Below are 25073 nucleotides of genomic sequence, written 5' to 3' on the forward strand. Positions count from 1 at the left end.
TTCTTGTTTCTGGCAAAAAACACCCCATAGCAAACAATATGTTCACATAATAACTGTGACATTTACTTAATGACCATGGTGTTTGCTTTATGACCATGGTGTTTGCTTAACAACTGCTGCAAAAAAGGTAAAACAAAATCGTGCCTAGTCACATGATGACCCACTGAACTACTGCCATGACTTAAAATCATAATTGTGGACTCAATTATTGTCTTAAATCAAGGACTACGTGTACTTTAGGCAGGTCAAAAACTGAAATAAAAATACTGTCTTATATTGTCGAGTTGCTTAAACTGAAGCACTTTTCACCACTTGGTTGATCATTTGCTCAAATATTTTCTCCTGGAGCTCTTCACAAGTACTTTGGTGTTATCACTCTGAATCCTTAATTATCATCCTGAAATTTGACCAGCCCTCTTACATCACAATCATTTATGACCAAGTTAAAAGCTCCAATTCTGTCCTGGAGCATATTGTAAACAAATGTAAGCAATAATAGCAATAGGAATAGCATATATAGGGCTTTACAGCCCTCTCTAAGCAGTTTACAGAGTCAGCATGTTGCCCCCAACAATCTGGGTCCTCATTTTACCCACCTTGGAAGGATGGAAAACTGAGTCAACCTTGAGCCAGTGAGAATCGAACGTCTAGCAGTTGGCAGAGTTAGCCTGCGATTCTGCATTCTAATCACTGTGCCACCACAGCTCTAGGGCCTCCACAGCAACTGACAATTTCATCAAAATGATGAATGATGTTGTGATGCAACATAACCCAACTCTTTCTTACCTTCTTACCTCTGTCCCATAACACAACACAACACTATATAAGTACAGAACGGGTAGAGTTTGCGTTTTAATATCACAACACACCTTTCATTGCATGCCCATCCCCATGGACTTCCATGAAGCTTAAACATGAAGATGACCCTTTCCAGCTTGCTCTAAAACCAAATACAGGTAGTCCTCAACTTACAGCAATTCATTTAGTGACCGTTCAAAGTTACCACAGCACTGAAAAAAGTGCCATTTTTCACACTTATGGCTGTTGCAACATCTCCGTGGTCATGTGATCAAAATTCAGATGTTTGGCAACTGACTCATATTTATGATGGTTGCAATGTCCCGGGGTCATGTGATCACCTTTTGTGACCTTCTGACAAGCAAGATTCCCTTAACCGTGTTACTAATGGTTCACTTAATTGTGGCAAGAAAGGTCATAAAATGAAGCAAAACTCACTTAACAAATGTCTCATTTAGCAACAAACATTTTGGGCTCAATTGTAGTCTTAGATGGAGGATTACCTGTACTTGAACTTGCAACTCAGTATCCAATGAAGTGATCTATAGCAACCAAGATATTTGCCATAATAGGTAGGCTGGTGGATTCATCTGAACTGTTGCAGACATATTACAGTATGGATAATCACACTTCCTCACAAGAGGCAAAGTGATGAGACCTCTACCACATTCTTAATCTCCCAGCAGATTTTTCTGTAATTTCCCTTTGACTTCTTTTCTGAAAGCATAAATATGCTTTAGCAATTTACTGATCTCTTAATTTTTGCCTCTTGCTTTATTTATCTATACAATTCATTCATAAGCATAAAAGCACTTTACACTCATAACTTGGCACTGGACTGCTTCAAAACTCGTCAGATTTGATATTCGACATGCTTTGAAGCAGAAATCTTGTCCTGGTACTCATCTTTCTCCAGGTAGTCGCCTTGCAAGAAAAAAAACTTGCCTATGTCAGCTGCCTCATAACTCACTATTTCTTCCAGCTGAAAGTCACGTGATTTTCTTGGTACCCATCAGTTTTAGTACAGTATTCCAGAATGAATTACCGACAAGGATCAAGGTACCACTGTATTTAATATTTTATTCTTCTATAAAATGGTATCCAGTTTATGTATAAAACGTGCGTCTTGTACGAAATTTGTAAATAAAATGTACGATTGGGCTCTCTTTCCCCTATTTTAATTTTCATTTTACGAAAATGCCTACAGAACCAATGTGAGGTCAAGAGACATTTTGCTCTGTAAGCAGTTAGTTTCCCATCAATTTATTTTAATTAAATGATTGAGACAGGGATACTCTGATAGACCAAGAGTGCTTGTGTGCTGATTGGTGCCAGGAGGCACCATATTGTGTTCTTCTGGCTTGTATCATAATAAAGTTGTTGGCCAGAAGATTATTATTTTTTGCTACAGCAGGCTAATATAGCCCTTTGGAAGTTATAATAAAACCTGTGCCAGTTAATTGCATTCATCCAATTAATGTCATATCTAGTTTTATTCAGAGTACATTCATGGTTTCTAAGTTTTGCAGGCTACATAAAATTGGATTAGCTGAGCTAAATTTACTGCTGGCAGAAGCTGATTGTTGAGCTACGTGAGTTGTTACCCAATGAATACTATCCATTGTGCTGCCCATAATATCATATTGGTAAGTTGCTACGTGATTACTTTCTCACAACTTCAACATGAATCAGATTTAATGTAGTGCTTTGTTTTTACCGTGTAGCATCTCCACATTTTGAAAAGATACATGCCATTCTCTTCAATGAATAGCAATTTCATCTGCTTAATGGTTCACAATATATACTAGTTGTTGATTGGTGGAGACAAAGCTAGCCAGATACCAGGATTAGGAGTAGAATAAAATCTATGATTTCCTTCTTCTTTCATTGTTTCAAAGGAGATTTGCTGTTTTGCTACTATTGCTGGGTATATTATTACTCAAAACCCAGGAATGGGAGAGACAAATAATGTGTCACAAATAAGTGCAGATTGCTCTAGAAATTGAGCCAAATTAGAAAATGACCCTGTGTTCAAAACAGAAGAAACACCCCACCTGTTTTGTAAAAAATAATGCATTTAGTGCACCTGCACATATCTGCACAGATATGCATTCACTTAACAAGCAAACAAGGAAAGCAAACACAAGTTTGACAAAGGGAGTGGAGAGGGAAGACACTTTTTTAAAACCTTTTTTTCCTCTTTTTTTCTCTTCGTCTTTCAATCCAAGCTGGTGTTCACTCAGACAAACAACTTTGGGGAGCTTGCTACCAGAGCAAGCAGACAGGAAATATTTGCATGGAGATTTGATTAAAGGAGAAAGCAAGGCAGTCTCTGAGCAACATGGACAGTGAAGGAACCATCACTGTGAACTGTAAAGCATGTACAATGTTAGCCTTCCTGCCTACAGAGGACTAAAACTACACCTACTGCAAGTGTAAAATTGTTTCTTTATTGGAGGAGAAAGTGAAAGGACTTGAGGAAAGAAGGAAGATGAGAGGTTCCTGAACAGGACAGCTAAGCTCTTCAGGAGGAGGAAAAAGGTGAAAATAATACCTAAGAACAAGAACAAAACCCTTTGGCAGAAGCAAACATGTGGATTAATGTGATCCAAAGAAGCAAAAGGATTAAGACAGGGGTCTTCAAACTTGGCCCTTTTATGACTTGTGGACATCAACTCCCAGAATTCCTCAGCCAGGCACACTGGCTCAGGAATTCTGGGAGTTGAAGTCCACAAGTCATAAAAGGGCCAAGTTTGAAGATCCCTGGATTAAGAGGTACTTGGTTCTAAGGAACTAAGACATCACTGTCAAAGTCTCCCTCTAGAGGTTGATTGAAAGGCACATAAGTAAACTTTGTAATTGACTATTGTAGAAGGCATTTTGACCTTCATGGACCAAAACAAACAAGCAAGCAGCCACCCTGAGAAAAAGACATATGTTGTGGTGATGTATGATTCTCTACTAAGGAGAGGCAGCTTTGTGTAGAACTGATATAACATTGTGGGAGAGGTGTTGACTTCCAACGTGCGACAGAGAAAAGATTACTTCCAAAGTTACTAAGAAAATTTCACTCATCAAACACTCTTCTGTAACTGTTCTGTCTTCTCCTATAAACAAGGTTTGGAAGCTAACACTCCTCCCTTAATCCATGAAGGGATGAAAGACATAATTAGAACAGACCTTGAAAAGGTTTCAGGGGATTACAAAGGTCTTGAGAAGGAAGGTATTTTTTTCCATTGGTCCTTTTATTTGAGGGTCATGATGCAAGAAGAGAAAACAGGATTCTGAAAGTGAACTGGCTATGCAAGTCACAACAGAAAGATTGGAGTTCTGCATCAATGTCCTATTCTATCTTCAGAAAGGTCAACCTGTTTTCCAAAGCACCTGAAGGCTAGACAGGGAACAATGGATGGAAACTGATCAAAGAGAGATTCAACCTAGAAATAAGGAGAAATTTTCTGACAGTGAGAACAATCGACTAATGGAACAGTTTGCCTTCAGATGTTGTGAGTGCTTCATCACTGGAAGCTCTCAAGAAGAGACTGGACAGTCATCTGTCAGAATGGTATAGGGTCTCTTGCTTAAGCAGGGGGTTGGACTAGATGATCTATGAGGTCCCTTCTAACTCTAATATTCTATTGTTTTACTTCTGGAAAGAGACAGGATACATTTTACAAAATCTGAGAAGGAAGTATTTGACAGGTGCTTCCTCTCTTTCACCAGGAGGATGTGCATTCAAGGACAGCAGCCAGGGAAGCAGAACATAATGGGAGAAACAGACATGGGGATTTAGGATGAAAACTCAGTTTCACAGGAAATTATAGTAAGTGGTAGGTGGTACTGAGAACCGCAGATGTTTCTAACCAATTCAACAAAGTATGGAAATAAACAGGAAAAACTAGAGATCCTGAGAAAGGGAAATATGATATTGTAGCTAATGTTCTGTGGTAGCTACTGAAACATGGTAGGGTGATACTATGGTTGGTCTACAGCACTGGAAAGCTACAATTTACTTTAAAGAAGTAGACCTAATAGAAAGAGGTCTTATACTGTACTGTAAAGAAAAAAATAAATAATTGCATAGAGATTCAGCATTTGTTCTGAAAATATTTAGGTAAGGATAAAAAGAGAAAGAAACACAAGTGAAGCCATTGTAGGAGTTTGTTGCAAATCACATTGGCAGGCAAAAGATATACTGTACACCAGACGAGGAATCTTTCAAAGAAATATGCAAGAATGATATTGGAAGATTTGAATTATCCTGATGTCTGCTAGACATGCAAAAAGTCATAGATCCAACAAATTCTTGTTCTTACAATTTCAGTTAACAGAAAGTGGAACAGAAGGGCAAGGTAATCTGCTATGCTGATCCCAAGCTTCACCAAGAGAGACTTGGTTAAAGAGGATAATTGTTAGCTAATCATCATTATGCCATTGCAGAAATAAGGGAACTGCAGTATAGGGTAGACAAGAAGAGAGAAGACTGCATAGAAAGATTTTCTCCATGATAACTGTCCCTAACCTGGTTTTTCAGGTCTTAAAGCAATACATTCATTATGACAGTAACCAAGTCAATTCACCTTGATGCTGGCAACCTTTTCTTCTATCTTTCCTAGGATTACAGTGTTTTCCAGAGAGTTAGGTCTTTGTATAATGTGTCAGGAGCTGGATAATTTGAGCCTGATCATCTGTACTTTGGTCAGGATTTGGGGTTGATTTGTTCAATGATCCATTTGTTTGTTTTATTTGATGTCCATGGTATTCTCAGGGGTTTTTTTTTCAACACCAAAGTTTAAAACATTAATATTCTTAGCTAATTTAAATGAATCCAACTTTGAAGGCCAGATGAATTACATTCCAGCAGAGATGATCACAGAACCACTGTCAGTAACTTTTTGAGACCTCTTGGAGGACAGATGATATCTTAGAAGACTGGAAGAAAGCAAATTTCATCCCTATATTCCATAAGAGGAAGAAAGAGGACCTGTGGCTTGATGCCCATACTGGGCAAAATTTTCAAACAGATTATCAAGCAGCATCTTTGTGTGCTTTTGGATAGGCATGCTACAATTAACAAGATCCAGCACGGACTTGTCACAAATAAATTGTGACAGGCTAACCTTAGTTCCTTCTTTGATAGAATGATTGGCTTAATAGATCAAGGAAATCCTATAGGCATAATGTACCTCCTTATATTCTTAATAAAATAGTAACATGAGCTGGATGACATCACTGTTAGACTGATTCCCAGTTGCCTCAATGACTATATTGAAAGGATGCTTATTAATAGCTTCTCTTCAGTTTGGAAGGAAACATGGAGCAGAATGCCAAAAGGTTCTGTCCTGGGACCTTTGTTGTTCAACATTTAAATCAATGACTTGGATGAGGGAACTGAGCTGACAAACACAAAGTCTGCAGATAAGACAAAACTGGGAAAGAAGATTATAAAAATAAAACCTAGACAAACTTTGGCAGTATTATAATAACAAAGCTGACACCATTTTAAGATAGGCAAAATTGTCTGAGAATAACCCCAAGGAGAGAAAAATGGGCAAAACAACAAACAAGCTATTGTCAGTTGAATTCAGACAATTCTACCTGTTAACAAAGAGTGAAAGTTACCTCAAAGCACCAAGTTATTCTTAGCCTGGCCATAACAGCATCATGAATGAAGGAAATGATAGCTGATGTGATGTGTGGTGGAAGACTGCTGTGATGAGATAAAATGAAGGACTGTACAAGGACTATCCATGCATGCCACCATCCTACCAAGCACTCTGTCTTCAACATCCCTTGCATTAGTTGTCCAGTACAGTAGTGGGAGTTGGGGAACATGAATTAAGTAATTGGGGACTGGAGGCATATTAAAAACAGTTGCAGGAATTGGGTACTTCTAGTTTAATGAAAGAAGGATGAGGGGTGACATGATAGCAGTGTTCCAATATCTAAGGGGCTGCTGCAAAGAAGAGGGAGTCAAGCTATTCTCCAAAGCACCTGAAGGCAGGACAAGAAGCAATAGATGGAAACTAACCAAGGAGAGAAGCAACTTAGAACTAAGGAGAAAAAAATTTCCTAATCGTGAGAACAATTAACCAGTGGAACAGTTTGCCTTCAGAAGTTGTGGATACTTCAACCCTGGAAGTTTTTAAGAAGAGACTAGACAACCATTTGTCTGAAATGGTATATGGTTTCCTACCTGAGCAAGGGGTTGGATTAAAAGACGTCCAAGATCCTGTCCAACTCTGTTATTCAGTCAATAAAGCTACGAGGCTAACAGATACTTTCTTTATATGTTTTCTTGTATCTTTACTTTGTGAGATCCCAAATTTTAACAGCAATGAGCCGAAATGAATAAGAAGGAACATAAAGTTCTGTGTGTCTGGTAAAAAAAAAAAAGGAAGGCCATAAATTTAGAATGAGAAAGGCCTAGGTTAGCAGTAGTATATATGAAAGAGAACTAGGTGTCTTCATGTTGAGCATACATCATTTATTTATTTGATCAAATTTTGAAACCATTCATCTCCCTCACAGAGTGTCTCATTAATGTAGAATTGTCAAAAAAAGAAAAAAAAGAAAACCAACACACTTCCTAAAGTGGAGAGCAAACTCATGAGCTTCCATCCACATATTGAGCTCTGAGCTGGACCAGGTCTGCATCTAATGTTGAGTGTCCAGCAGTCAAATGTGGCCTCTGCTTCCTTTGCCAAGCCAGCTACGTGGCTGCTTGATTATTACCAGTCATAGTGGTGAACTGGAGATACATATACTTGATTATTCTTGTCAGGGATTCTGAATACCAAAAGCCTGGTAGATATGAATGCAAAGTAAACTGGGATGCTCCAGACCTGATCAGTCTGAAAAAAAAGGAGGCTGCAGTTACGTTTTCTGAGCATGTTGAAACATAAAGCCACTCTCTGATTATTTTCCAGTTTGGAACAGAGACTTATTTGCTGTTGAAAGGAATCCTTCCATACCTGGGAGCTGGAAAGGAAGGACCATGTTGCATTTCAAGAGTGCAGTGCAAGTATACAATCAAGATCACGTGAAGTATTAATACCACTTTACAATGCCTTGGTAAGGCCACACTTGGAATACTGTATCCAGTTTTGGTCACCACGATGTAAAAAAGATGTTGAGACTCTAGAAAGAGGGCAGAGAAGAGCAACAAAGATGATTAGGGGACTGGAGGCTAAAACATATAAGGAACGGTTGCAGGAACTGGGTATGTCTAGTTTAACGAAGAGAAGGACGAGGGGGGACATGATAGGAGTGTTCCAATATCTCAGGGGCTGCCACAAAGAAGAGGGAGTCAGGCTATTCTCCAAAGCGCCTGAAGGCAGGACAAGAAGTAACGGGTGGAAACTAACCAAAGAGAGAAGCAACCTAGAACTAAGGAGAGACTTCCTGACAGTTAGAACAATTAACCAGTGGAACAACCTGCCTCCAGAAGCGGTGAATGCGCCAACACTGGGAGTTTTTAAGAAGAAACTGGACAACCATTTGTCCGAAATGGTATAGGGTTTCCTGCCTCAGCAGGAGGTTGGACTAGATGACCTCCGAGGTCCCTTCCAACTTTATCATTATTATTATTATATAAAAACAACAACAACCCAATTCTGGCAAATGCAAAGTCTTGGTTGGCTTACAAGGCCAAACCCTACATCTCAGTGCAAGGTCAACAGTTTGAGTAAACATTGACCTGTCTATTGTCAACTGAAACCAGAAATGGAAAATAATTCTGAACTGCCCCTGCAATTCTCGCAGTAAGACCCTTCCGAATCATGGTATGAAGCACTGGTGGAGCTACTTTGTTCAACAGGGCATTTGTGTTTCAATTTAATTTGCAGCACCAGCATTAAGCATTTTTCTTTGTTAACTGTAAACATTGCATTCCTGCACTTCTCCAAGAGTTGGCCCTTGGTCAACTCTGTCACTATTTTCCTTACAGTATGATTCTCTATTGTTCCACCTCTGCTTGGAGACAATAGCTTTGCCCGTGAGGTCACTGTAATTTCATTAGTGATCACAGGGACAAATGAAATGAGCGTTCTTCTCCCTTGTAAAGCTGATCAGATCATAATTACACACGATTTTTAGCTTACTTAGTTATATTTATTATGTCATGGCTGTGACACTTTAGGCAGAGTTGAGAGTTAGCAAAACATAAGGAGAATCATAAACTCTTTAAAAGTCTCTTGTATGGCCGGTTAAATATGGGACTTCCTGCTACAAGAATATGTTTACTTCTTTCAGTGAACAACCAAGTCTGTGTACGCTCTAAAATCTAGGTAAAGGGTGACCTCCTTACTTACAAATAAAAGGAAAGAATCCAAGTATAAAATCTGTGTATGAGTAATGCAGCAAAAATTAGGCTCAGGGGGTTATTTTTGAAGATATTTCCTGTGGAATGAACTGTAACTCAGCTGTACAGATACTGTGAAACTTGGAAAATTCCTTAAAGATCTAATGAACTTCAGCTCACTCAGGGAGATTCTAGACTCTAGAAACAGTACAGAGAAGAGCAACAAAGATGATTAGGGGGCTGGAGGGTAAAATATATAAAGAACGCTACAATTGGGTATGTTTAGTTTAATGAAAAGAAGGACTAGGTTGACATGATAACAGGGTTCCAATATCTAAAGGGCTCCCACAAAAAAGAGGGTTCTCCAATTCGCCTGAAGGCAGGACAAGAAGCAATGGATGGAAACTAATCAAGGAGAGAAGCAACTAAGGAGAAATTTCCTGACAGAACAATTAATCAGTGGAATGACTTTCCTCCAGAAGTTGTGAGTGCTCCAATACTGGAGGTTTTTAAGAAAAGTCTGAACAACCATTTGTCGGAAATGGTGTAGGGTTTCCTGCCTGAGCAGGGGATTGGACTAGAAAATCTCCAAGGTCCCTTTCAATAATGTAACCAGCTGATTGTGCAGTTTTCCTGCACAATAGTTGTAATTATCAATAGATACTCTAATTGTGATCCTATTTAAGTCTATTTTTGCACCCATTTTTTCCCTCCCTTCCTTAGCTTGGGGGTGAATACAGCAGGTGAGGACATGCTGTTCATGCGAAAGGTGTCCAGTTCAGTACCGACCTAAATTTACGGCCACAATTGGGAACTAGAATTTCTGTTGGGGTAGGACAGTTTTAAGTAATGCAGATACTGCAGTTGTTAAGTGAATCACGCAGTTGTTAAGCAAATCTGGCTTCCCCCATTGACTTTGCTTGTCGAAAGCCAGCTAGGAAAGGTTGCAAATGGTACATGATCCCAGGGCACTGCAACTGTTGTAAATATATGCTGGTTGCCAAGCACCCAAATTTTGATCACGTGACTGTGGGGAAGTTGAGTGAAGGACTGAGTGAAGGGCTCCCTGTAGAACAGAGGTGGGGAACTATGGCCCCTTTAATGATTTGTGGCTCAGGAATTCTGGGAGTTGAAGTCCACAAGTCATAAAAGGGCATCATTGTCCACCACCCCATCCACCCCCTCCCCGCTGTATAAGGTAATTTTCCAACTGGAGATTGGGACATCACACTAATTAGCAAAAAAATAAAAATAAAAATGTTCCTGCAAATAGAGACATAGAAAGGAGCTCTTTCAATAAAATATCCATCTAAACTTGGAGATTGGGACGTCACACTAATTAGCAAAAAAATAAAAAAATAAAAATGTTCCTGCAAATAGAGACATGGAAAGGAGCTCTTTCAATAAAATATCCATCTAAAGCATTTATCCTTTTAGTAGATAAATATGTCTGCTGGAAAAATATAAATGTAAGAGGACTCTCTAGCTTAGACCTGACTTAGTTTCCCAAGTCAGATCTTTAACAAGATGTTACTTCAGATTCCACACTGAAATCTTAATATATCACTCTGCTTTGTTCTCTCAGCCTGGGTACACTCCTTCTGGAGTGAACACAAAGCACTCTGCTTTAGAAAACTACAGGGGCACAGTGACCTTGCAGGCAGAATCGTGGTATTCTGTCAAGAAATAACAAATTGCTCCAAATTTTTCCACCTGTTGGAAAGATTATGCACATTTAGTGGTAGAAGTTTGTTTAGGATGAATTGTCTGAGGCAGTTTATTTTCACTTCCCTTTCTTCCTGATGGAAATGGGCGGAGAGCTGAAGGGGAGAAGGGATAAATTCAGAATGAATTCTTTTGCAAGACTGTTATAAATCTCCTTCCTCCATTTTTTCCATCGCTGTTAAAGAAACCAACATATACCAAATTCAGAATTTTCTAACAGTGAGGGCAATCAACCAGTGGAATGGCTTGCCTCCGGAAGTTATGGGTGTTCCATCACTGGAGGTTTTTAAGAAGAGATTGGACAGCCATTTGTCTGAAATGGTATAGGGTCTCCTGCTTGAGCAGGGGGTTGGACTAGAAGACCTCCGAGGTCCCTTCCAAATCCATTATTCTGTTTTATATATCATCCCTCTCATTTCTGAGGATATTTCTACTTTGCATGTTTCAGAAGAAACTTTGAGAGAGTAACTCTGTAATATGAAAGGGCTAATATTCCTTTTTAATCATTCTCATTGTGGGTATTAATTTGATTTCTGCCCTGCAATTTTTCTAGAGCCATGAAAATGGCAGCTGAGTTTGCCATATGTCCTTCCAGCTTAGTTGCAGAGAGCTCTCATCAGCTTGAGAGAGAAAGCTTTTTCCATCCAACAATAAAATCAGCTTTGGGGGCCATTTTTTTCCTCAGCAGAACTCACTGGTATATTAATTCATAGTCATACCTTAAAGCTTGATAGTAAGGTGTGTTCACCTTGGTTAGCCAAAGAGTGAGAAGCACTAAAAGAAGTTCAGGGTTGGTTGGTTGATATTAATCAGGACTACATGAGTGTTTCTACTGGTTGCCTGGGCCTAAATTTAAGCATTAGCAATTAAAAGGGTTGTTTGGTGGACCAGTGTAATGGGAAGAAGGAATAATCTTAAGGATTAAAAAACAGGAGGAAAAATCACAATCAAGGCAACAGGCAGATGAATGAAATCTGAGTCCTGGGCAGAAATGTAATTTGAGGAAGTATCTCAGTCATGACTCTCCTTAGGTCTAGCCAAATTCTGTTACTGCAACTTTATACTAAAAGTATTCATAGCTTTGATTTTGGTAATAATAAAGGTATTAGTATTCATAACTTTGGTTTCCTAGTCTGATTTCAACAGTCATCCAGAAATCAAGATGTCTCTTTAGTGACAGAATGAAATGCAGAAGAGTATCTGGGTTAACTGATTTGCATCCCTCCCTTCTGATAAGGTTAAAAATATTTATGGGTACATATCCATAGATCATTATTCCAATTTCTTTTACATTATTTCATGTGCCACTTGAATCTAACATCATTGTGGTTTTTTTCTCCTTAACTTTAGACTAGTCCAGCACAATTTCTCCAGAAATAGATGCCATTCTTTGCTTTGGAGTTTATTCTTTGGAAGATTTGTTAAGATTGCAATCTTTAAAGATTCAGAATCCTAGCTTAACTGCACATTGCTGCTAACCAAGAGATGTGGAGACTGACCAGCCATCTAACCTAAGTCTCATCGCAACTATCTGGTTATTTGTTTAATTCCATTCCATTTCATTGAATTCCACTTCCTATGGCCACTGATCTCACCATGGCTAATGGCCACTAAAAAGCACAACCAACACCACAGATAAAGTACATAAATGGCCATCAAAGTAAACTTAAAGTACAGGCCAACAGTTATTTTGTACCCAACAGTTTAAATAGTGCTCATTATATTCCCCATTCAATGGGAAGTTTTGATACTGCCTGTGGGGTCTTCTACTCCAACTGCTTAATATTTTAATATTTTTCCCTAGTTGCTATCTTATGCCAGCAAGCAAAATCATCCATTTCCTAAAACAACTTCCTTCATTCCTTTCTCTCTCATTGCTTCAGAGTTGTAAGACCTGTTTCATGGATAAATCTGTTGCTGTTTGGGAACGTATATGTAATTTTCATTTCCAGAAAAGAAAATTATGGATATTTACTACATGTGTGATGGGGCTGCACAAATGTTCTCCAAGGGCTGAGACCCCATGGTCCTCAAATGTTGCTGAGTTTTAATTTCCAGCATCTGATACGGTTGTTCATGTTGACTATGGCTGTTGGCCTTGGTTGCTGTTCCATGCTTTCAGTCTGTGAACAGAATTAGTCTAGAATAGCTCCTGCAATTGGGGTGCTTGCCAGATGTCTGGTCTTTAATTTCCAAAAATCTCAGCAATAGCCAGTTGAGGAACTTCTGATGGCAGCGGACATCAACAATTATGGCCTAGACAAAATAAAAATGCTCTTTGGAGTGGCCAATGATAGATTCAACCTTCCTAGTTCTACTGACAATAATAGAATATTAAATGCTCAAGAGATAAGCAACCGTTATTAGTCAAGTTCATCCACAATGCTGTTCCTGCAGAGTCTCATGAAGATCGCAGCACCATCCTTTTCTAATCATTGCTGTTTGCACCAGGTAAGTTTCAAATAGAGAGAAGGAGATTGCTGTGGTTTCATAGATAGGTTGAGACAAAGAGCAAACTATTTATGAGATAAACACAGGAGGTATCCTGGCTTGGTTTATTATTAACCCAGAACTTAGGGCATTTGGTCCACTTTTAAAGTGCATTGTGATGATGTAAATACCTTGCTTATTGAATTAAATGGCACATTCTATAGATCGCAACTTTTTATTTGCTTTCTGTTTATGTTTCTGCTAATCCCTGTATACTTGGATTACAGGTCGAAAGTTTAAGAAGTTTAATAAGGTCAAAATGCTAAGAGCTTTAGATGTTGTCGCACTCCAACAGCCAGCAGCCCTTCCAAATGAAAGCCAAACGTTGGTACAGAGGCTTTCATTTTCACCAAGTCAAGACATTCAATTTATCCCTCCACTGATCACTGTCTTACAAAGCATTGAGCCAGAGGTTGTCTACGCAGGTTATGATAACACAAAACCAGAAACTCCAAGTGCTTTGTTGACCAGCCTCAATTACCTATGTGAGAGGCAGCTCCTCTGTGTAGTCAAGTGGTCCAAGTCATTACCAGGTAAGAAGGATCTTTTGATGTTGGAAATTGTGTCACCCAATTCCATTGTTTTCAGATCTCACCAAAAGCACCGTGTGCAGTTCTGAGCAATGTTGTTTATGAAGAATGCTGACAAGTCATTGGATGCCATAATAAATTGTTCTTTTACAAAAAAATAAAAAGTTATATATATATGTGCGGGTCTTGGCGTATTCGGGTCTTTTCCCGTGTAAGATTGAGAGTATCTTGGCGACATTTCGACGAGGTCCCACTCGTCATCTTCAGGCTGAGGTCTTCGGCTTCGTGCCTGTGCGAAGTGCCCGTGAAAATCTACGAAAACAAACAAATATATATATATATATATATATATGCAGGTCTTGGCGTATTCGGGTCTTTTCCCGTGTAAGATTGAGAGTATCTTGCCGATGTTTCGACGAGGTCTCACTCATCATCTTCAGGCTGGGGTCTTCGGCTTCATGCCTGTGCGAGCAAAGTGTGATCGGAGCTGCCGTCTCATTTATAGAGAGACGGCAGCTCTGATCACACTTTGCTCGCACAGGCACGAAGCCGAAGACTCCAGCCTGAAGATGACGAGTGAGACCTCGTCGAAACGTCGCCAAGATACTCTCAATCTTACACGGGAAAAGACCCAAATACGCCAAGACCTGCATACCTGGACCCGTGAAAATCTACGAAAACATAGCTTCAAAACAATATCAAGAATTAATTGAAATCTATACAGGTAATCCCCAAGTTACGAATGTCCACAATGCTCATTCGAAGTTATGTGATAAGCGCCCCCTAGTGCTTACGAACAAGTCCCGAAATTAGAAATATTGCAGCACCACAGCAGTCATTTGCCCTTATGAGTGACTGCAGAGGCTCTGCAACATTCACCCTAGTTATTCCCTCCCTCACCACCCCCACCCTGGGTCTCCCCAGGCCTTCAATACTCACCCTGCGAAGATCAAGATCCTTCACTTTCTTGGCTGCTTCAGACCTTGGGTGTGTTCGCAGAGAATGGAGGCCTAAAGTAACGTAAGATGGGGCAAGATCTGATGCTACTGATCTTACATGACCTCATGGTACTTTAGGCCTCTGTTCTTTGCAACAGAGAACAGAACCGAAGTCAGGGGACACTTCCACGTGCCTCTGGAGGCTGGATCAGGATGCCGGAGGCCTTTTCCAGGCTGTTGCTGCCCGGATCTAAGACTGGGGGATGCTTCTGTGGCCCTTTGGTGGTCCAACGTGAGCACCGGAGGCCTTTTCCAGGCCGCTGCCATCCATCTGAGGCTGGGGGATAGAAACTAATCAAGGAGAGAAGCAACCTGGAATTAAGGAGAAACTTCCTAACAGTGAGAACAATTAACCAGTGGAACAGTTTGTCTTCAGAAGTTATGGGTGCTCCATCACTGAAGGTTTTAAAGAAGAGACTGGACAGCTACTTGTCTGAAATGATATAGGGTTTCCTGCTTGAGCAGTGGGCTGGACTAGAAGACCTCCAAGGTTCCTTCCAGCTCTATTCTGTTCAAAGTATCCCAAGGAAGCACAGCTGTTGATCTAGTAGTTGAGATATTGGTCCAGGAATGAGAAAACTCAAATTCTAGTCCACTTTTGCAGCCCAACTTACCACACAGCATTACTGTTTGAAAAAAAATAGGAAAGCGGAGCACTTTATATGCCATCTTGAGCTCCTGGATGAAGTGGGAAATATAAATCTAATACACAATGTTAAATAATAGTATGTCACAGCTGAAGAATATCGTTTGGGAAAGGTTACTTCGGAATGGACACTACTAGGGTTTAGATTATAAGAAAAGGTTTTTCTGCATTTTTAGTGGCATAGGCTATCCAGCTTATGGGACAGCATGATGGCTCAGCAGTTAAAACACTGGGCTTGTTGACTGGAAAGCCAGCAGACCAAATTTGAGACTGAGCACCACGCAATGGTATGAGCTCCTGTCCTCGCCCCAGCTCCTGCCAGCCTAGTAGTTCGAAACCATGCAAATGCGAGTAGATAAATAGACACCACTTTGGTGGGAAGGTAACAGTGCTCCATGATGTCATGCTGGCCACATATCTAAGGACAGTGCTGGCCTTGAAATGGAGATGAGCATCGCCCCCTATAGACGGCAACAAATAGCGGAATAAAATCCGCAGGGATTCCTTTTACCTAAGCTATCCAGCAACAGTCCAGTGTAAGGAGATGGATGTTCCAGGATTTTGAGCCGGAATAGGGATGTTACAGCTGGTTGTTGCAGTTGCTGATCTTGGGGTTCCATCTGATTGCTTTTCTCATATTGAATCTTTCTATACCTTGTCTGGTCTTTTATCTGTTTTCAGTATTAAGCCTGAAGCAGGAACACTGACAGATTCCAGTGATTATGACATATTACCTTTTGATAACAAGTTTTAAAAGTAGTATTTAATAGGATCCCACAAAACAGGGCTGATGGCGGTAAATACATTCTCTGGATAACATCAGCTCTTTCTAAACTGCCTAAGTTGGATAAGAATTCCCATTGCCAGCACTCACTGTGGCTAGCTGACACGATGGATAAGGATGACAGGAGTTATAGCCAGGGTGATATAAATGTTAAAATGCAGGACCAGTAAACAGAAGCTGGATGGGTTGAATTCAACCATTCTAGTCCATATTTTGGCTTACATGGGACTCTCAGTGATTGGAGCCAAGACAATGTTGCTTTTAAAAACTTAAATGATTTAAAATCTAAACTAGTAAGAGATATCCTTATAAAGTATTGTTATGTTTCAGATGTTTTACTAATAAAACAGTAGGCATATACGTGCTGTTAAGTGGGTGGGTTAGATATTTGGAAATCTATACATTATTCCTGAAAATTATGTGCTTACCAATAAAAGTATAAATGAGTGTGATAAAGGATCATAAACTTATAGGCTAAAGCATATAAGGAAAGGCTGCTGGAATTGGGTATGTCTAGTTTAATGAAGAGAAGGATGAGGGGGGGCATGATAGCAGTGTTCCAATATCTCAGGGGCTGCCACAAAGAAGAGGGAGTCAAGCTATTTCCAAGGCGCCTGAAGGCAGGACAAGAAGCAACGGATGGAAACTAATCAAGGAGAGAAGCAACTCAGAACTAAGGAGAAACTTCCTGACAGTTAGAACAATTAACCAGTGGAACAACCTGCCTCCAGAAGCGGTGAATGCTCCAACACTGGAAGTTTTTAAGAAGAAACTGGACAGCCATTTGTCTGAAATGGTATAGAGTTTCCTGCCTGAGCAGGGGGTTGGACTAGATGACCTCCAAGGTCCCTTCCAACTTTATTATTATTATTATTATTATTATTATTATTATTATTATTATTATTATTATTATTATTATTATTATTATTATTATTATTATTATTATATATGGCTATTTGACTTTGATATAAAACCTATTTTCCTTCATTTGTAACCATATTTAGTTCATCTTGGCTTCTTTTCAGATTGTTGCTCTGAATAAGTAAAGAATTGAAGGATGAAATTTGTGTTAAATTTGTGTACTTGTTTAAAATTTTCCCAAAATAGTTAAGCCATACATTAAATGTTTGAAGATGAGGCTTTGAAGAGATGTCATTGCTAACTGAAGTAGAATTTTGCTTGCCTTTTCATCTTTGCAAACACTAAACATGAATCTGAATGACTAGAGGAGACATCTTATGTAGGAGTTGGGGTGACTAAAAGATACCGTTTTTAATTTTACAATAATTATACGATAACTTGTTTCCGGGTGATTCCTGGATTTAGTGTCACTCTAAGATGCACCCTATTTACTGTTTCTGTATGAATTCTAAGCCAGGAGAAAAAGGAGATTATAGTGTGGTCCTCTTATTTCCTAAGTATGTGCAACTCCTTCTGTGGTAACAATACAACTTTGGCCATTTTAAGGTATGTAAACTTCAACTCCCAGAAGTCTTCAACTTTCCCAGCATCCTGGCTAAGGAATTTTGGGAGTTGAAGACCACACATCTTAAAGCTGACAACACTGAAACACTGGCCTAGTCTAAGCTAAGTGAGGGGAACCTGCTTGTCATACATGATAGTAAGCCAAAAATGTGACAAAATTTCATTACATATTCAGCATCCCTCTTCCTTTTTTTCTTTCTAGGATTTCGGAGCTTGCATATTGATGACCAGATAACTCTTATCCAGTATTCATGGATGAGTCTAATGGTCTTTGCGCTGGGATGGAGATCATATAAACATGTCAGTGGTCAAATGCTGTACTTTGCTCCTGATCTAATATTAAATGAGTAAGTATGATTTATGGTGTTGTACATGTTCATTTTTTCAATTAATAGCCTGTTTTTGTATTTATAAAGCTTTAAGGGGGGGGCAACAGTTCAAAATAAAAGATAAACAATGGTATTCCAATAAAAACAATCAAAGTCCCTATTAATCTTAAATTTTTCTCTTGCTTTCCTTATTTATGTATTATTTCTCCCAAATTGTAGCTCTAAATATCTGAAATGGTTTAACAGTACAGCATTGTCATTAAAGCAATTCAGTCTCCAGTTTAATATTAAGAGTGTGTTAGGAATTAGAGAACTATTATCACGACAAGGAATTATTGAGACAGATAAAGCAGTTTTCATTTGTTGAGTTGGTAATTTGATCAATATTTTACGTGATTCCCTAGCAGAAACCAGTTTTAAATTAATGGACTTGAAATTAAGCACATGGCTATGTACGTTTTGGAAGTGACTTTGATTTTGATGCTTTATCATATTAATTATGTAATGCTCCTGTGAGCAGCTTATGTGCAGTGCATTGATCGTTGACTGTCTCAGATCAGGAGAGATTCTGAAGTGGGAATCTGCTTGACTCTAGAAAGAGTGCAGAGAAGAGCAACAAAGATGATTAGGGGTCTGGAGGCTAACACATAGGAAGAATGGTTGCAGAAATTGGGTATGTCTAATTTAATGAAAACAACTAGGGTGACATGATATCAATGTTCCAATATCTAAGGGGTTGCCACAGAGAAGAGGGGGGTCAATCTATTTTCCAAAGTACCTGAAGGCAGGATAAGAAGCAATGGATGGAAACTAATCAAGGAGAGAAACAACCTAGAAATACAGATAAATTTCCTGACACTTATAACAATCAGTGGAATGACTTGCCTCCAGAAGTTGTGGGTGCTCCAACACAGGAAGTTTTGAAAAAGATTGGACAACCATTTGTCTGAAATGGCATAGGGTTTCCTGCTTGAGCAGGGGGTTAGATTAGATCCCTTCCAACTCTGTTATTCTGACTAATAAAAGTATCTTCAAATCATAGAAACCTCTTGGATCTTCAAAATAATGGCTAGATCTGAGAACAGCTCAGATTCTTATAATTAGAAGGCAGTATCACTCAGAAGTAGCATTGTGTCGTAGTCTGGTTGAGATGAATGACCTTAAGCATCCCAGTTTTTTCTTTGTTGGTCCTCTTCTGATGCAGTTCATTACTATATTGCTTCTGGACAAGAATGACAGAATATTATGTATGCAAAGATATACATATGTTAAGTAAGCAGAACTTGTATATAAAAAAACCTACCTCTGATATGTTGGTACTACAGCTTCCCAGCATGTCTATATTATCCACTAGGCACAATGTCAAGTGGCTACAAAATATTTTTTAAAAAAAACAAAACAAAACCAGAAGTATGAAAAGTAACAGTAAAATTAAATTTTGACTAATTGAAAGTTAATATATTTAAATTCCTCTTATTTTATTAGATGTGTACTTATTCTGACTTATTTCCTGCAACTTATTAAAGAATATACAGGTAGTCCTCAATTTATTACTTGAGCAAAATTTTGATCACAAAATCAAAATTTGGGGGAGAGTGCAATGGTCCTAAATGTGAAAAATGTCCATAAGTCACTTTTTTCGGTGCCTTTGTAACTTCGAACAGTCACTCAACAAATGGTTGTAAGTTGAGGACTATCTATGGATCCAGATATCACCTTTATAATTCTAAGCTTCTGGATTATTACTGGAATAGGGACTTACGTATGCAGTGGTGGGATTCAAATATGTGAACAACCGGTTCTCTGTGTGGATGCCGCTTCCGGAAGTCCATTCTTGGCTTGGGCAACAAAAAATTAGCTATCGGTTCTGCCGAAGTGGTGCGAACTAGCTGAATCCCACCACTGTATGTAGATAAACAAGCTTGAGGCCTACAAGAATAGTTAATGCAGCTTCTTCCCCAGGAAAGAAGATGGATTCTCCGGGTTAAAAAATGTTGGTTGAAGACAATCTTCCCAGCTTAGCCTTCTTGTCACTGAATCTTGATTCTGGCTTGCTATAAGAATTATATCCCAAGTAGTACCATATTGCAAAGTGAGGACCTTAAAGAACCCACAGGCTTGATATTTATTTTTTTAGCTTTTGCTTTTCTTTTCTGGGGGATGCGAAGACAGAGGATGAAAGAATCATCGTTCTACTCCCTGTGCCTGTCCATGTGGCAAATTCCACAAGAGTTTGTCAAGCTACAAGTAAGCTGTGAAGAGTTCCTTTGCATGAAAGCCTTGCTCCTCCTGAATACAAGTAAGCCACATCTGCCTTTTTTTTCCCCCTTCTTTGAGCAAAATCGTTCTTAAGTTGTACCCGTTTCACTGAACCAGGTGCCTGGATGAAAAGAAGCAGAGTTTTCAATAACATTACACAATCCTGTTGTGGGGCTGGCCTGTTGTGTGCAGAAGGTCTTGTGCAAATTGTCTGCTGATCAAAGCAGAGGGTTGATGGATGAATGGATGCATGCATGCATGCATGCATTTCCAGTTTTATGATCCACCCAGAGCAAAAGGTTTCAGGCAGGTTAAAAAAAGTGCAAATCTATTAAAAAACACAAAGAAGTGCTGTGCGGTCTATTTGCCCCTAATCCTCTGTTGCTGGTGAGGTGGGGTGGACTTCTTCAGATGTCCACATGGATTAAACCATTGCAAGGTGGTATCTGATAGATCCAATGCTCTGCCGCTGTTGGACTCATGATACCAGCACTTTGAATAAGGTATGATACTTAAATAAGGGCTGAGAAGGCACTTGAAAAAATATAGGTAGCTCCTGTCTGCAACTCTTTTAAGAAGCTGCGTCTTTTCTTGGAATGACACAACTGTCCTCTTCAGCTACAGCAGAGTCCTGGAAAAGACATGGCTACTTTGAAGACTTGTAGGCTTTAAAGATTTTGTGTGTTCCAAAGGACTCTTTTTGCATTTGAATCCAAAGGGCTGCACAGCATTGTGCAAATAAGGCCATAGTGTCCATCGCTCTTGGAAAGTGGTCTTGTTAATTTTGCAGCGCTTTCAATCTGCTGCATGGAGATATGATTAAGGATTTAATTGCTCTTTATCTCTAATGAAATGGAAAAGCCATGATCTCAGGCTCCGGGGAATCAGGAGGAGGAGACTTCTCCTCTTGGGGGGGTAGATAGTCTACATCAGGGGTAGTCAACCTTGGCTCTTTTATGACTCGTGGACTTCAACTCCCAGAATTCTGGCTCAGGAATTCTGGGAGTTGAAGTCCACGAGTCATAAAAGAGCCAAGGTTGACTACCCCTGGTCTACATTTTCTTCTCATATGTGTCATCATTTTTGGATCACAATAGAGGGCTGAGGTAATGGGGATCATGTTGTGAAAATGTAACAACAACAATAACAACAACAATAATGTGACTGGGTATAAGGTATCTTCAATATAAATATAAAGGTTATATAAATGTTTTAAATAAATAAACTCTTAAGCAGAACACAAACAAAAACAACCAAAAATTGGTGATTCCCCCCCCCCCCAATGTAATAACCTATTGCTCCAAGAACGGCTGCAGGACTTGTGTCTGGCTAGTCTAAAGAAAAGAAGAAAGAGGGGAGACATGATAGCAGTGTTCCAGTATTTGAGGGGCTGCTACAAAGAAGAGGGGGTCACGTTATTCTCCAAAGCACCAGAGGGCAGGATGAGAAACAATAGTTGGAAACTGATCAAAGAGAGAAGCAACCTGGAATTAAGGAGAAACTTCCTGACAGTGAGGACAATTAATCAGTGGAACAGCTTACCCCCAGAAATCGTGGGCGCTCCACCGCTGGAGGTTTTTCAGAAGAGACTGGACAGTCACTTATCTGAGATGGTATAGGTTCTCCTGCTTGAGCAGGGGGCTGGACTTGAAGACCTCCAAGGTCCCTTCCAGCTCTATTCTATTCTGTTCTGTTCCGTTCCGTTCCGTTCCATTCCATTCCAAAGTAAGGGAAAATTCACAGTAAATTATTGATGAGAGAAAAGACAATGAATTGCAGACTGGGAATCTGAAATCTTCTAAAAATAGGCTCCATGTTAAATTTATGTCTTGGTTTAATAAATCAGCAATCTGAAAAACAACAACTAGAGATCTGGATTGTGCCCTTGTCCATTTTCGGACTTAGCTTATCCAGCAAATGTTTCCTGTTTTCCTACCTGTTTTCCTTATTTCCAAAGACTTTGGAAAGTTGCGCTGTCTACACAACGCTTTGTTCCAAAGACAGCGCAGCTTTTCAAAGACAGTGCAGTGTTCAGAAAACTATACTCTCTTTCCAAAGGCGTTCTGAAGACAGTGTAGCTTTATGACGATAGTGCTTTAAAAACAAGGGGAAAAAAGTGGGAAACTGTCACTGGAGAAACTGGATCCAAAAAGGAGACAGCAAAATGTGAAAGGTCCCTGCAGGGAACTGGGAGAGAAGACAGCTGGGTGAAGAAATGCTTTCTGGTGCATGCTAGTCCAGACTGGAGAGCAAAGGAATGCTTGCTGAAGCTTGCTGGGCTGGAGAGCACATGGGATTGGGGTGAGAAGGAAGCTGGGGCTTGCTGGGATGGGCTGGGGCAGCTGAGGCTTCCTGGGGCATGACAAACAGCCCCAGACCTGCACATTTTGAGGTTGCTTGCTATCCTGCAAGGCAGGGTACAAGACAGCCAAAAGCGATTGGGGAAGGAGAATAGACTGGAGGGGTGGGGAGTTGAAGGCAGTCTCTTATCTTACTCAGGCTTAGGGCTGGGAAGGACCAAGCTCAGAATGGCTTGAATTGTGGTGAGTGTTCACTTATCATCCACAATGGAGAATGCCGGGATTGCTTCATAAATTGGTGTGGTCATGTGACATCTCATTTTACAATTACTCTGACTTATGATGACAATATCGATCCCAATTTATAGTCGTAAGTCAAGGACCACTTGCAAGGCACTTACTTGAGATTTGCATTTTTACATTGCAAGTAATGCCGCGGGGGGGGGGGGACAGCCTGCGCTGTAGTGACAATTCTCTCTTGTCATGTCTGAGTGAGTTGGCCCTTGAGTAATCAGAGACAAGCTCAAATTGATTAATACTTGGTTCAACTAGTTCTTCTGTCATTCATTCACATACCTTAATTGTGATCTTAACTGTGGTAAAATATAATAGCAATAAAAAGATTGTCTCTGTTTTATGACTACTAGGAATCAGTACAGGAATTTGATTCAAGCATTAAAGTCTCAAAACTTGGCTAATGAAGAATACATGTTTCAAAATGGTCGAGTCTAAATGCATTTGAGACAACAGTGTATTTCTATTGCTTGAAATTTGAGCTTCAGAGGTAAAAATATCCCTTTCTTCCCCCCAAAACACAGTTCCTTTGGAAGGACTCAGAAGCCAAAATCAGTTTGATGATATGAGATCCAGTTACATCAGAGAGCTGGTCAAAGCAATTGGGCTGCGACAGAAAGGGGTGGTAGCCAGTTCTCAACGTTTCTACCAGCTCACAAAGCTTATGGACTCCATGCACGATGTAAGTTTTATTTTATAATTATATTATAATGATGTAATATAATTTTGTACTATCTCGGGAACTGTGATATTACTCTTGTTTTGTGCCAGCTGGTCTGGTACTGTAGAGAACGGAGAAGTAAATGAATCTCTTCCCTCTATTTATTTTTTGTTTTGCTTTTATCAATTGGAAAAAAAAACAATGAAAAGGAAAAAAAAGGTAAACAATTGCTTGGAGTTACAAAGAAAATAAAAATAAGAATATGGAAAATACTAGAAAAAGAAACAAAACTGTGCAGGGCATATATTCACAAAGATGTACACATAGAAGAAAATTCTACATCAGCACAATAATAATATTTCATTATAATCATTCATAGTTAAATTTCAGCATCCCTTTTCTAAGTTATTCTCTTGATCTGTCAATTGTAAATCCGTTTTCAATCCTATCTCTATCTTGTCAGATAAAATTTGTTCTACATCTGCCATTTCTTTAAGAGCATCTTTTGAACTTAGTCTATCCATAGAAGCAGACTCCATTACTGACATTGTTGGTATTGTGACTATTATTTTCTGATTACATTCTTTAAAACTTTTTCAGTATTTTTACTGTTATAGTATTCTGCAACATTTTACAGGCTTGTAAATCTTTTATTTACTGTAAACTTTAGTCGCCTCTAACGTCCAATTTTTGAAAGTAATGGAATTGCTTATTTCTGTTATCTTTTGTAAAAACCAAAACAGGATCTATGTCCCACAAGAAAGTGTTCTTTATAATTAATTCCAAAATCTCATTGTAAAAGTTTTGACGTTCCAATTTTATGCAGACTCTTAGTTCATTTATAACTTTCTAAGATCAAAATCTTATTTAGCTTTTTGCTGTTTATTTCAGATGTTTTAAATTCTTAAGTTTATGATTAAAATTTTCTTTCATTCAGGACTGAAAGACTCACCCAGCATTTTCAAATTTTCAAACCAAAGGTCCTAGTAGTTTAGAATTAGCTAATAAGCAATTAGCTTTTCCAAAAGTGATTAGAAAGTGAGATTTGGGAACTTAGTGTCCTTTAAAAGTCTCTGTCACAGCTGCAAGCAAGATTGTTGCATCTGAAATCTCCTACTGCTCAAACCCACAGAAAACCATTGTCCTGCAGTTTCCTGCAAGGAGCAGCTATCTGGAAAACATGTGGGCAATATCATATCCTCTTTTATCTGGAGAGATTTCAAGGAACTTCTTTACTCACTAGTTCCTTGGTCTAAGTAGAGTCATCAGCTCTCCTTTCACAGAGCCATCTTTAGTTCACCATACCTCCCCCTAGAAACCTCAATCTATTGAAGCTTTTGGATGTCCATGTGGGCAGGCCCATGTGGACCACATTGCAATAATCCAATCTGAAGGTAGTTAAGGTGTGAGCGACTATGAACAGGACACCGTGGTCCTGGAACAGATGCAATTGGTGCACAAGATGAAATGTT

General features: G+C 39.3%; 1 protein-coding gene across 1 annotated transcript in view; it reads left to right on the forward strand.

The window, feature by feature from the left end:
- Positions 1 to 25073, forward strand: part of LOC107293574 (progesterone receptor) — a 76828-nt gene that overhangs the window by 50005 nt on the left and 1750 nt on the right. Inside the window, exons 4-7 of the mRNA XM_015822730.1 lie at positions 13543 to 13848; positions 17961 to 18105; positions 20256 to 20386; positions 23465 to 23622. Coding sequence (XP_015678216.1) covers positions 13543 to 13848; positions 17961 to 18105; positions 20256 to 20386; positions 23465 to 23622 — 740 coding nt within the window. The remainder of the gene's footprint in view (positions 1 to 13542; positions 13849 to 17960; positions 18106 to 20255; positions 20387 to 23464; positions 23623 to 25073) is intronic.

This window comes from Protobothrops mucrosquamatus, unplaced genomic scaffold (assembly GCF_001527695.2).
Source record: "Protobothrops mucrosquamatus isolate PMUCROS unplaced genomic scaffold, P.Mucros_1.0 scaffold1657, whole genome shotgun sequence".
Classification (NCBI taxonomy): domain Eukaryota; kingdom Metazoa; phylum Chordata; class Lepidosauria; order Squamata; family Viperidae; genus Protobothrops; species Protobothrops mucrosquamatus.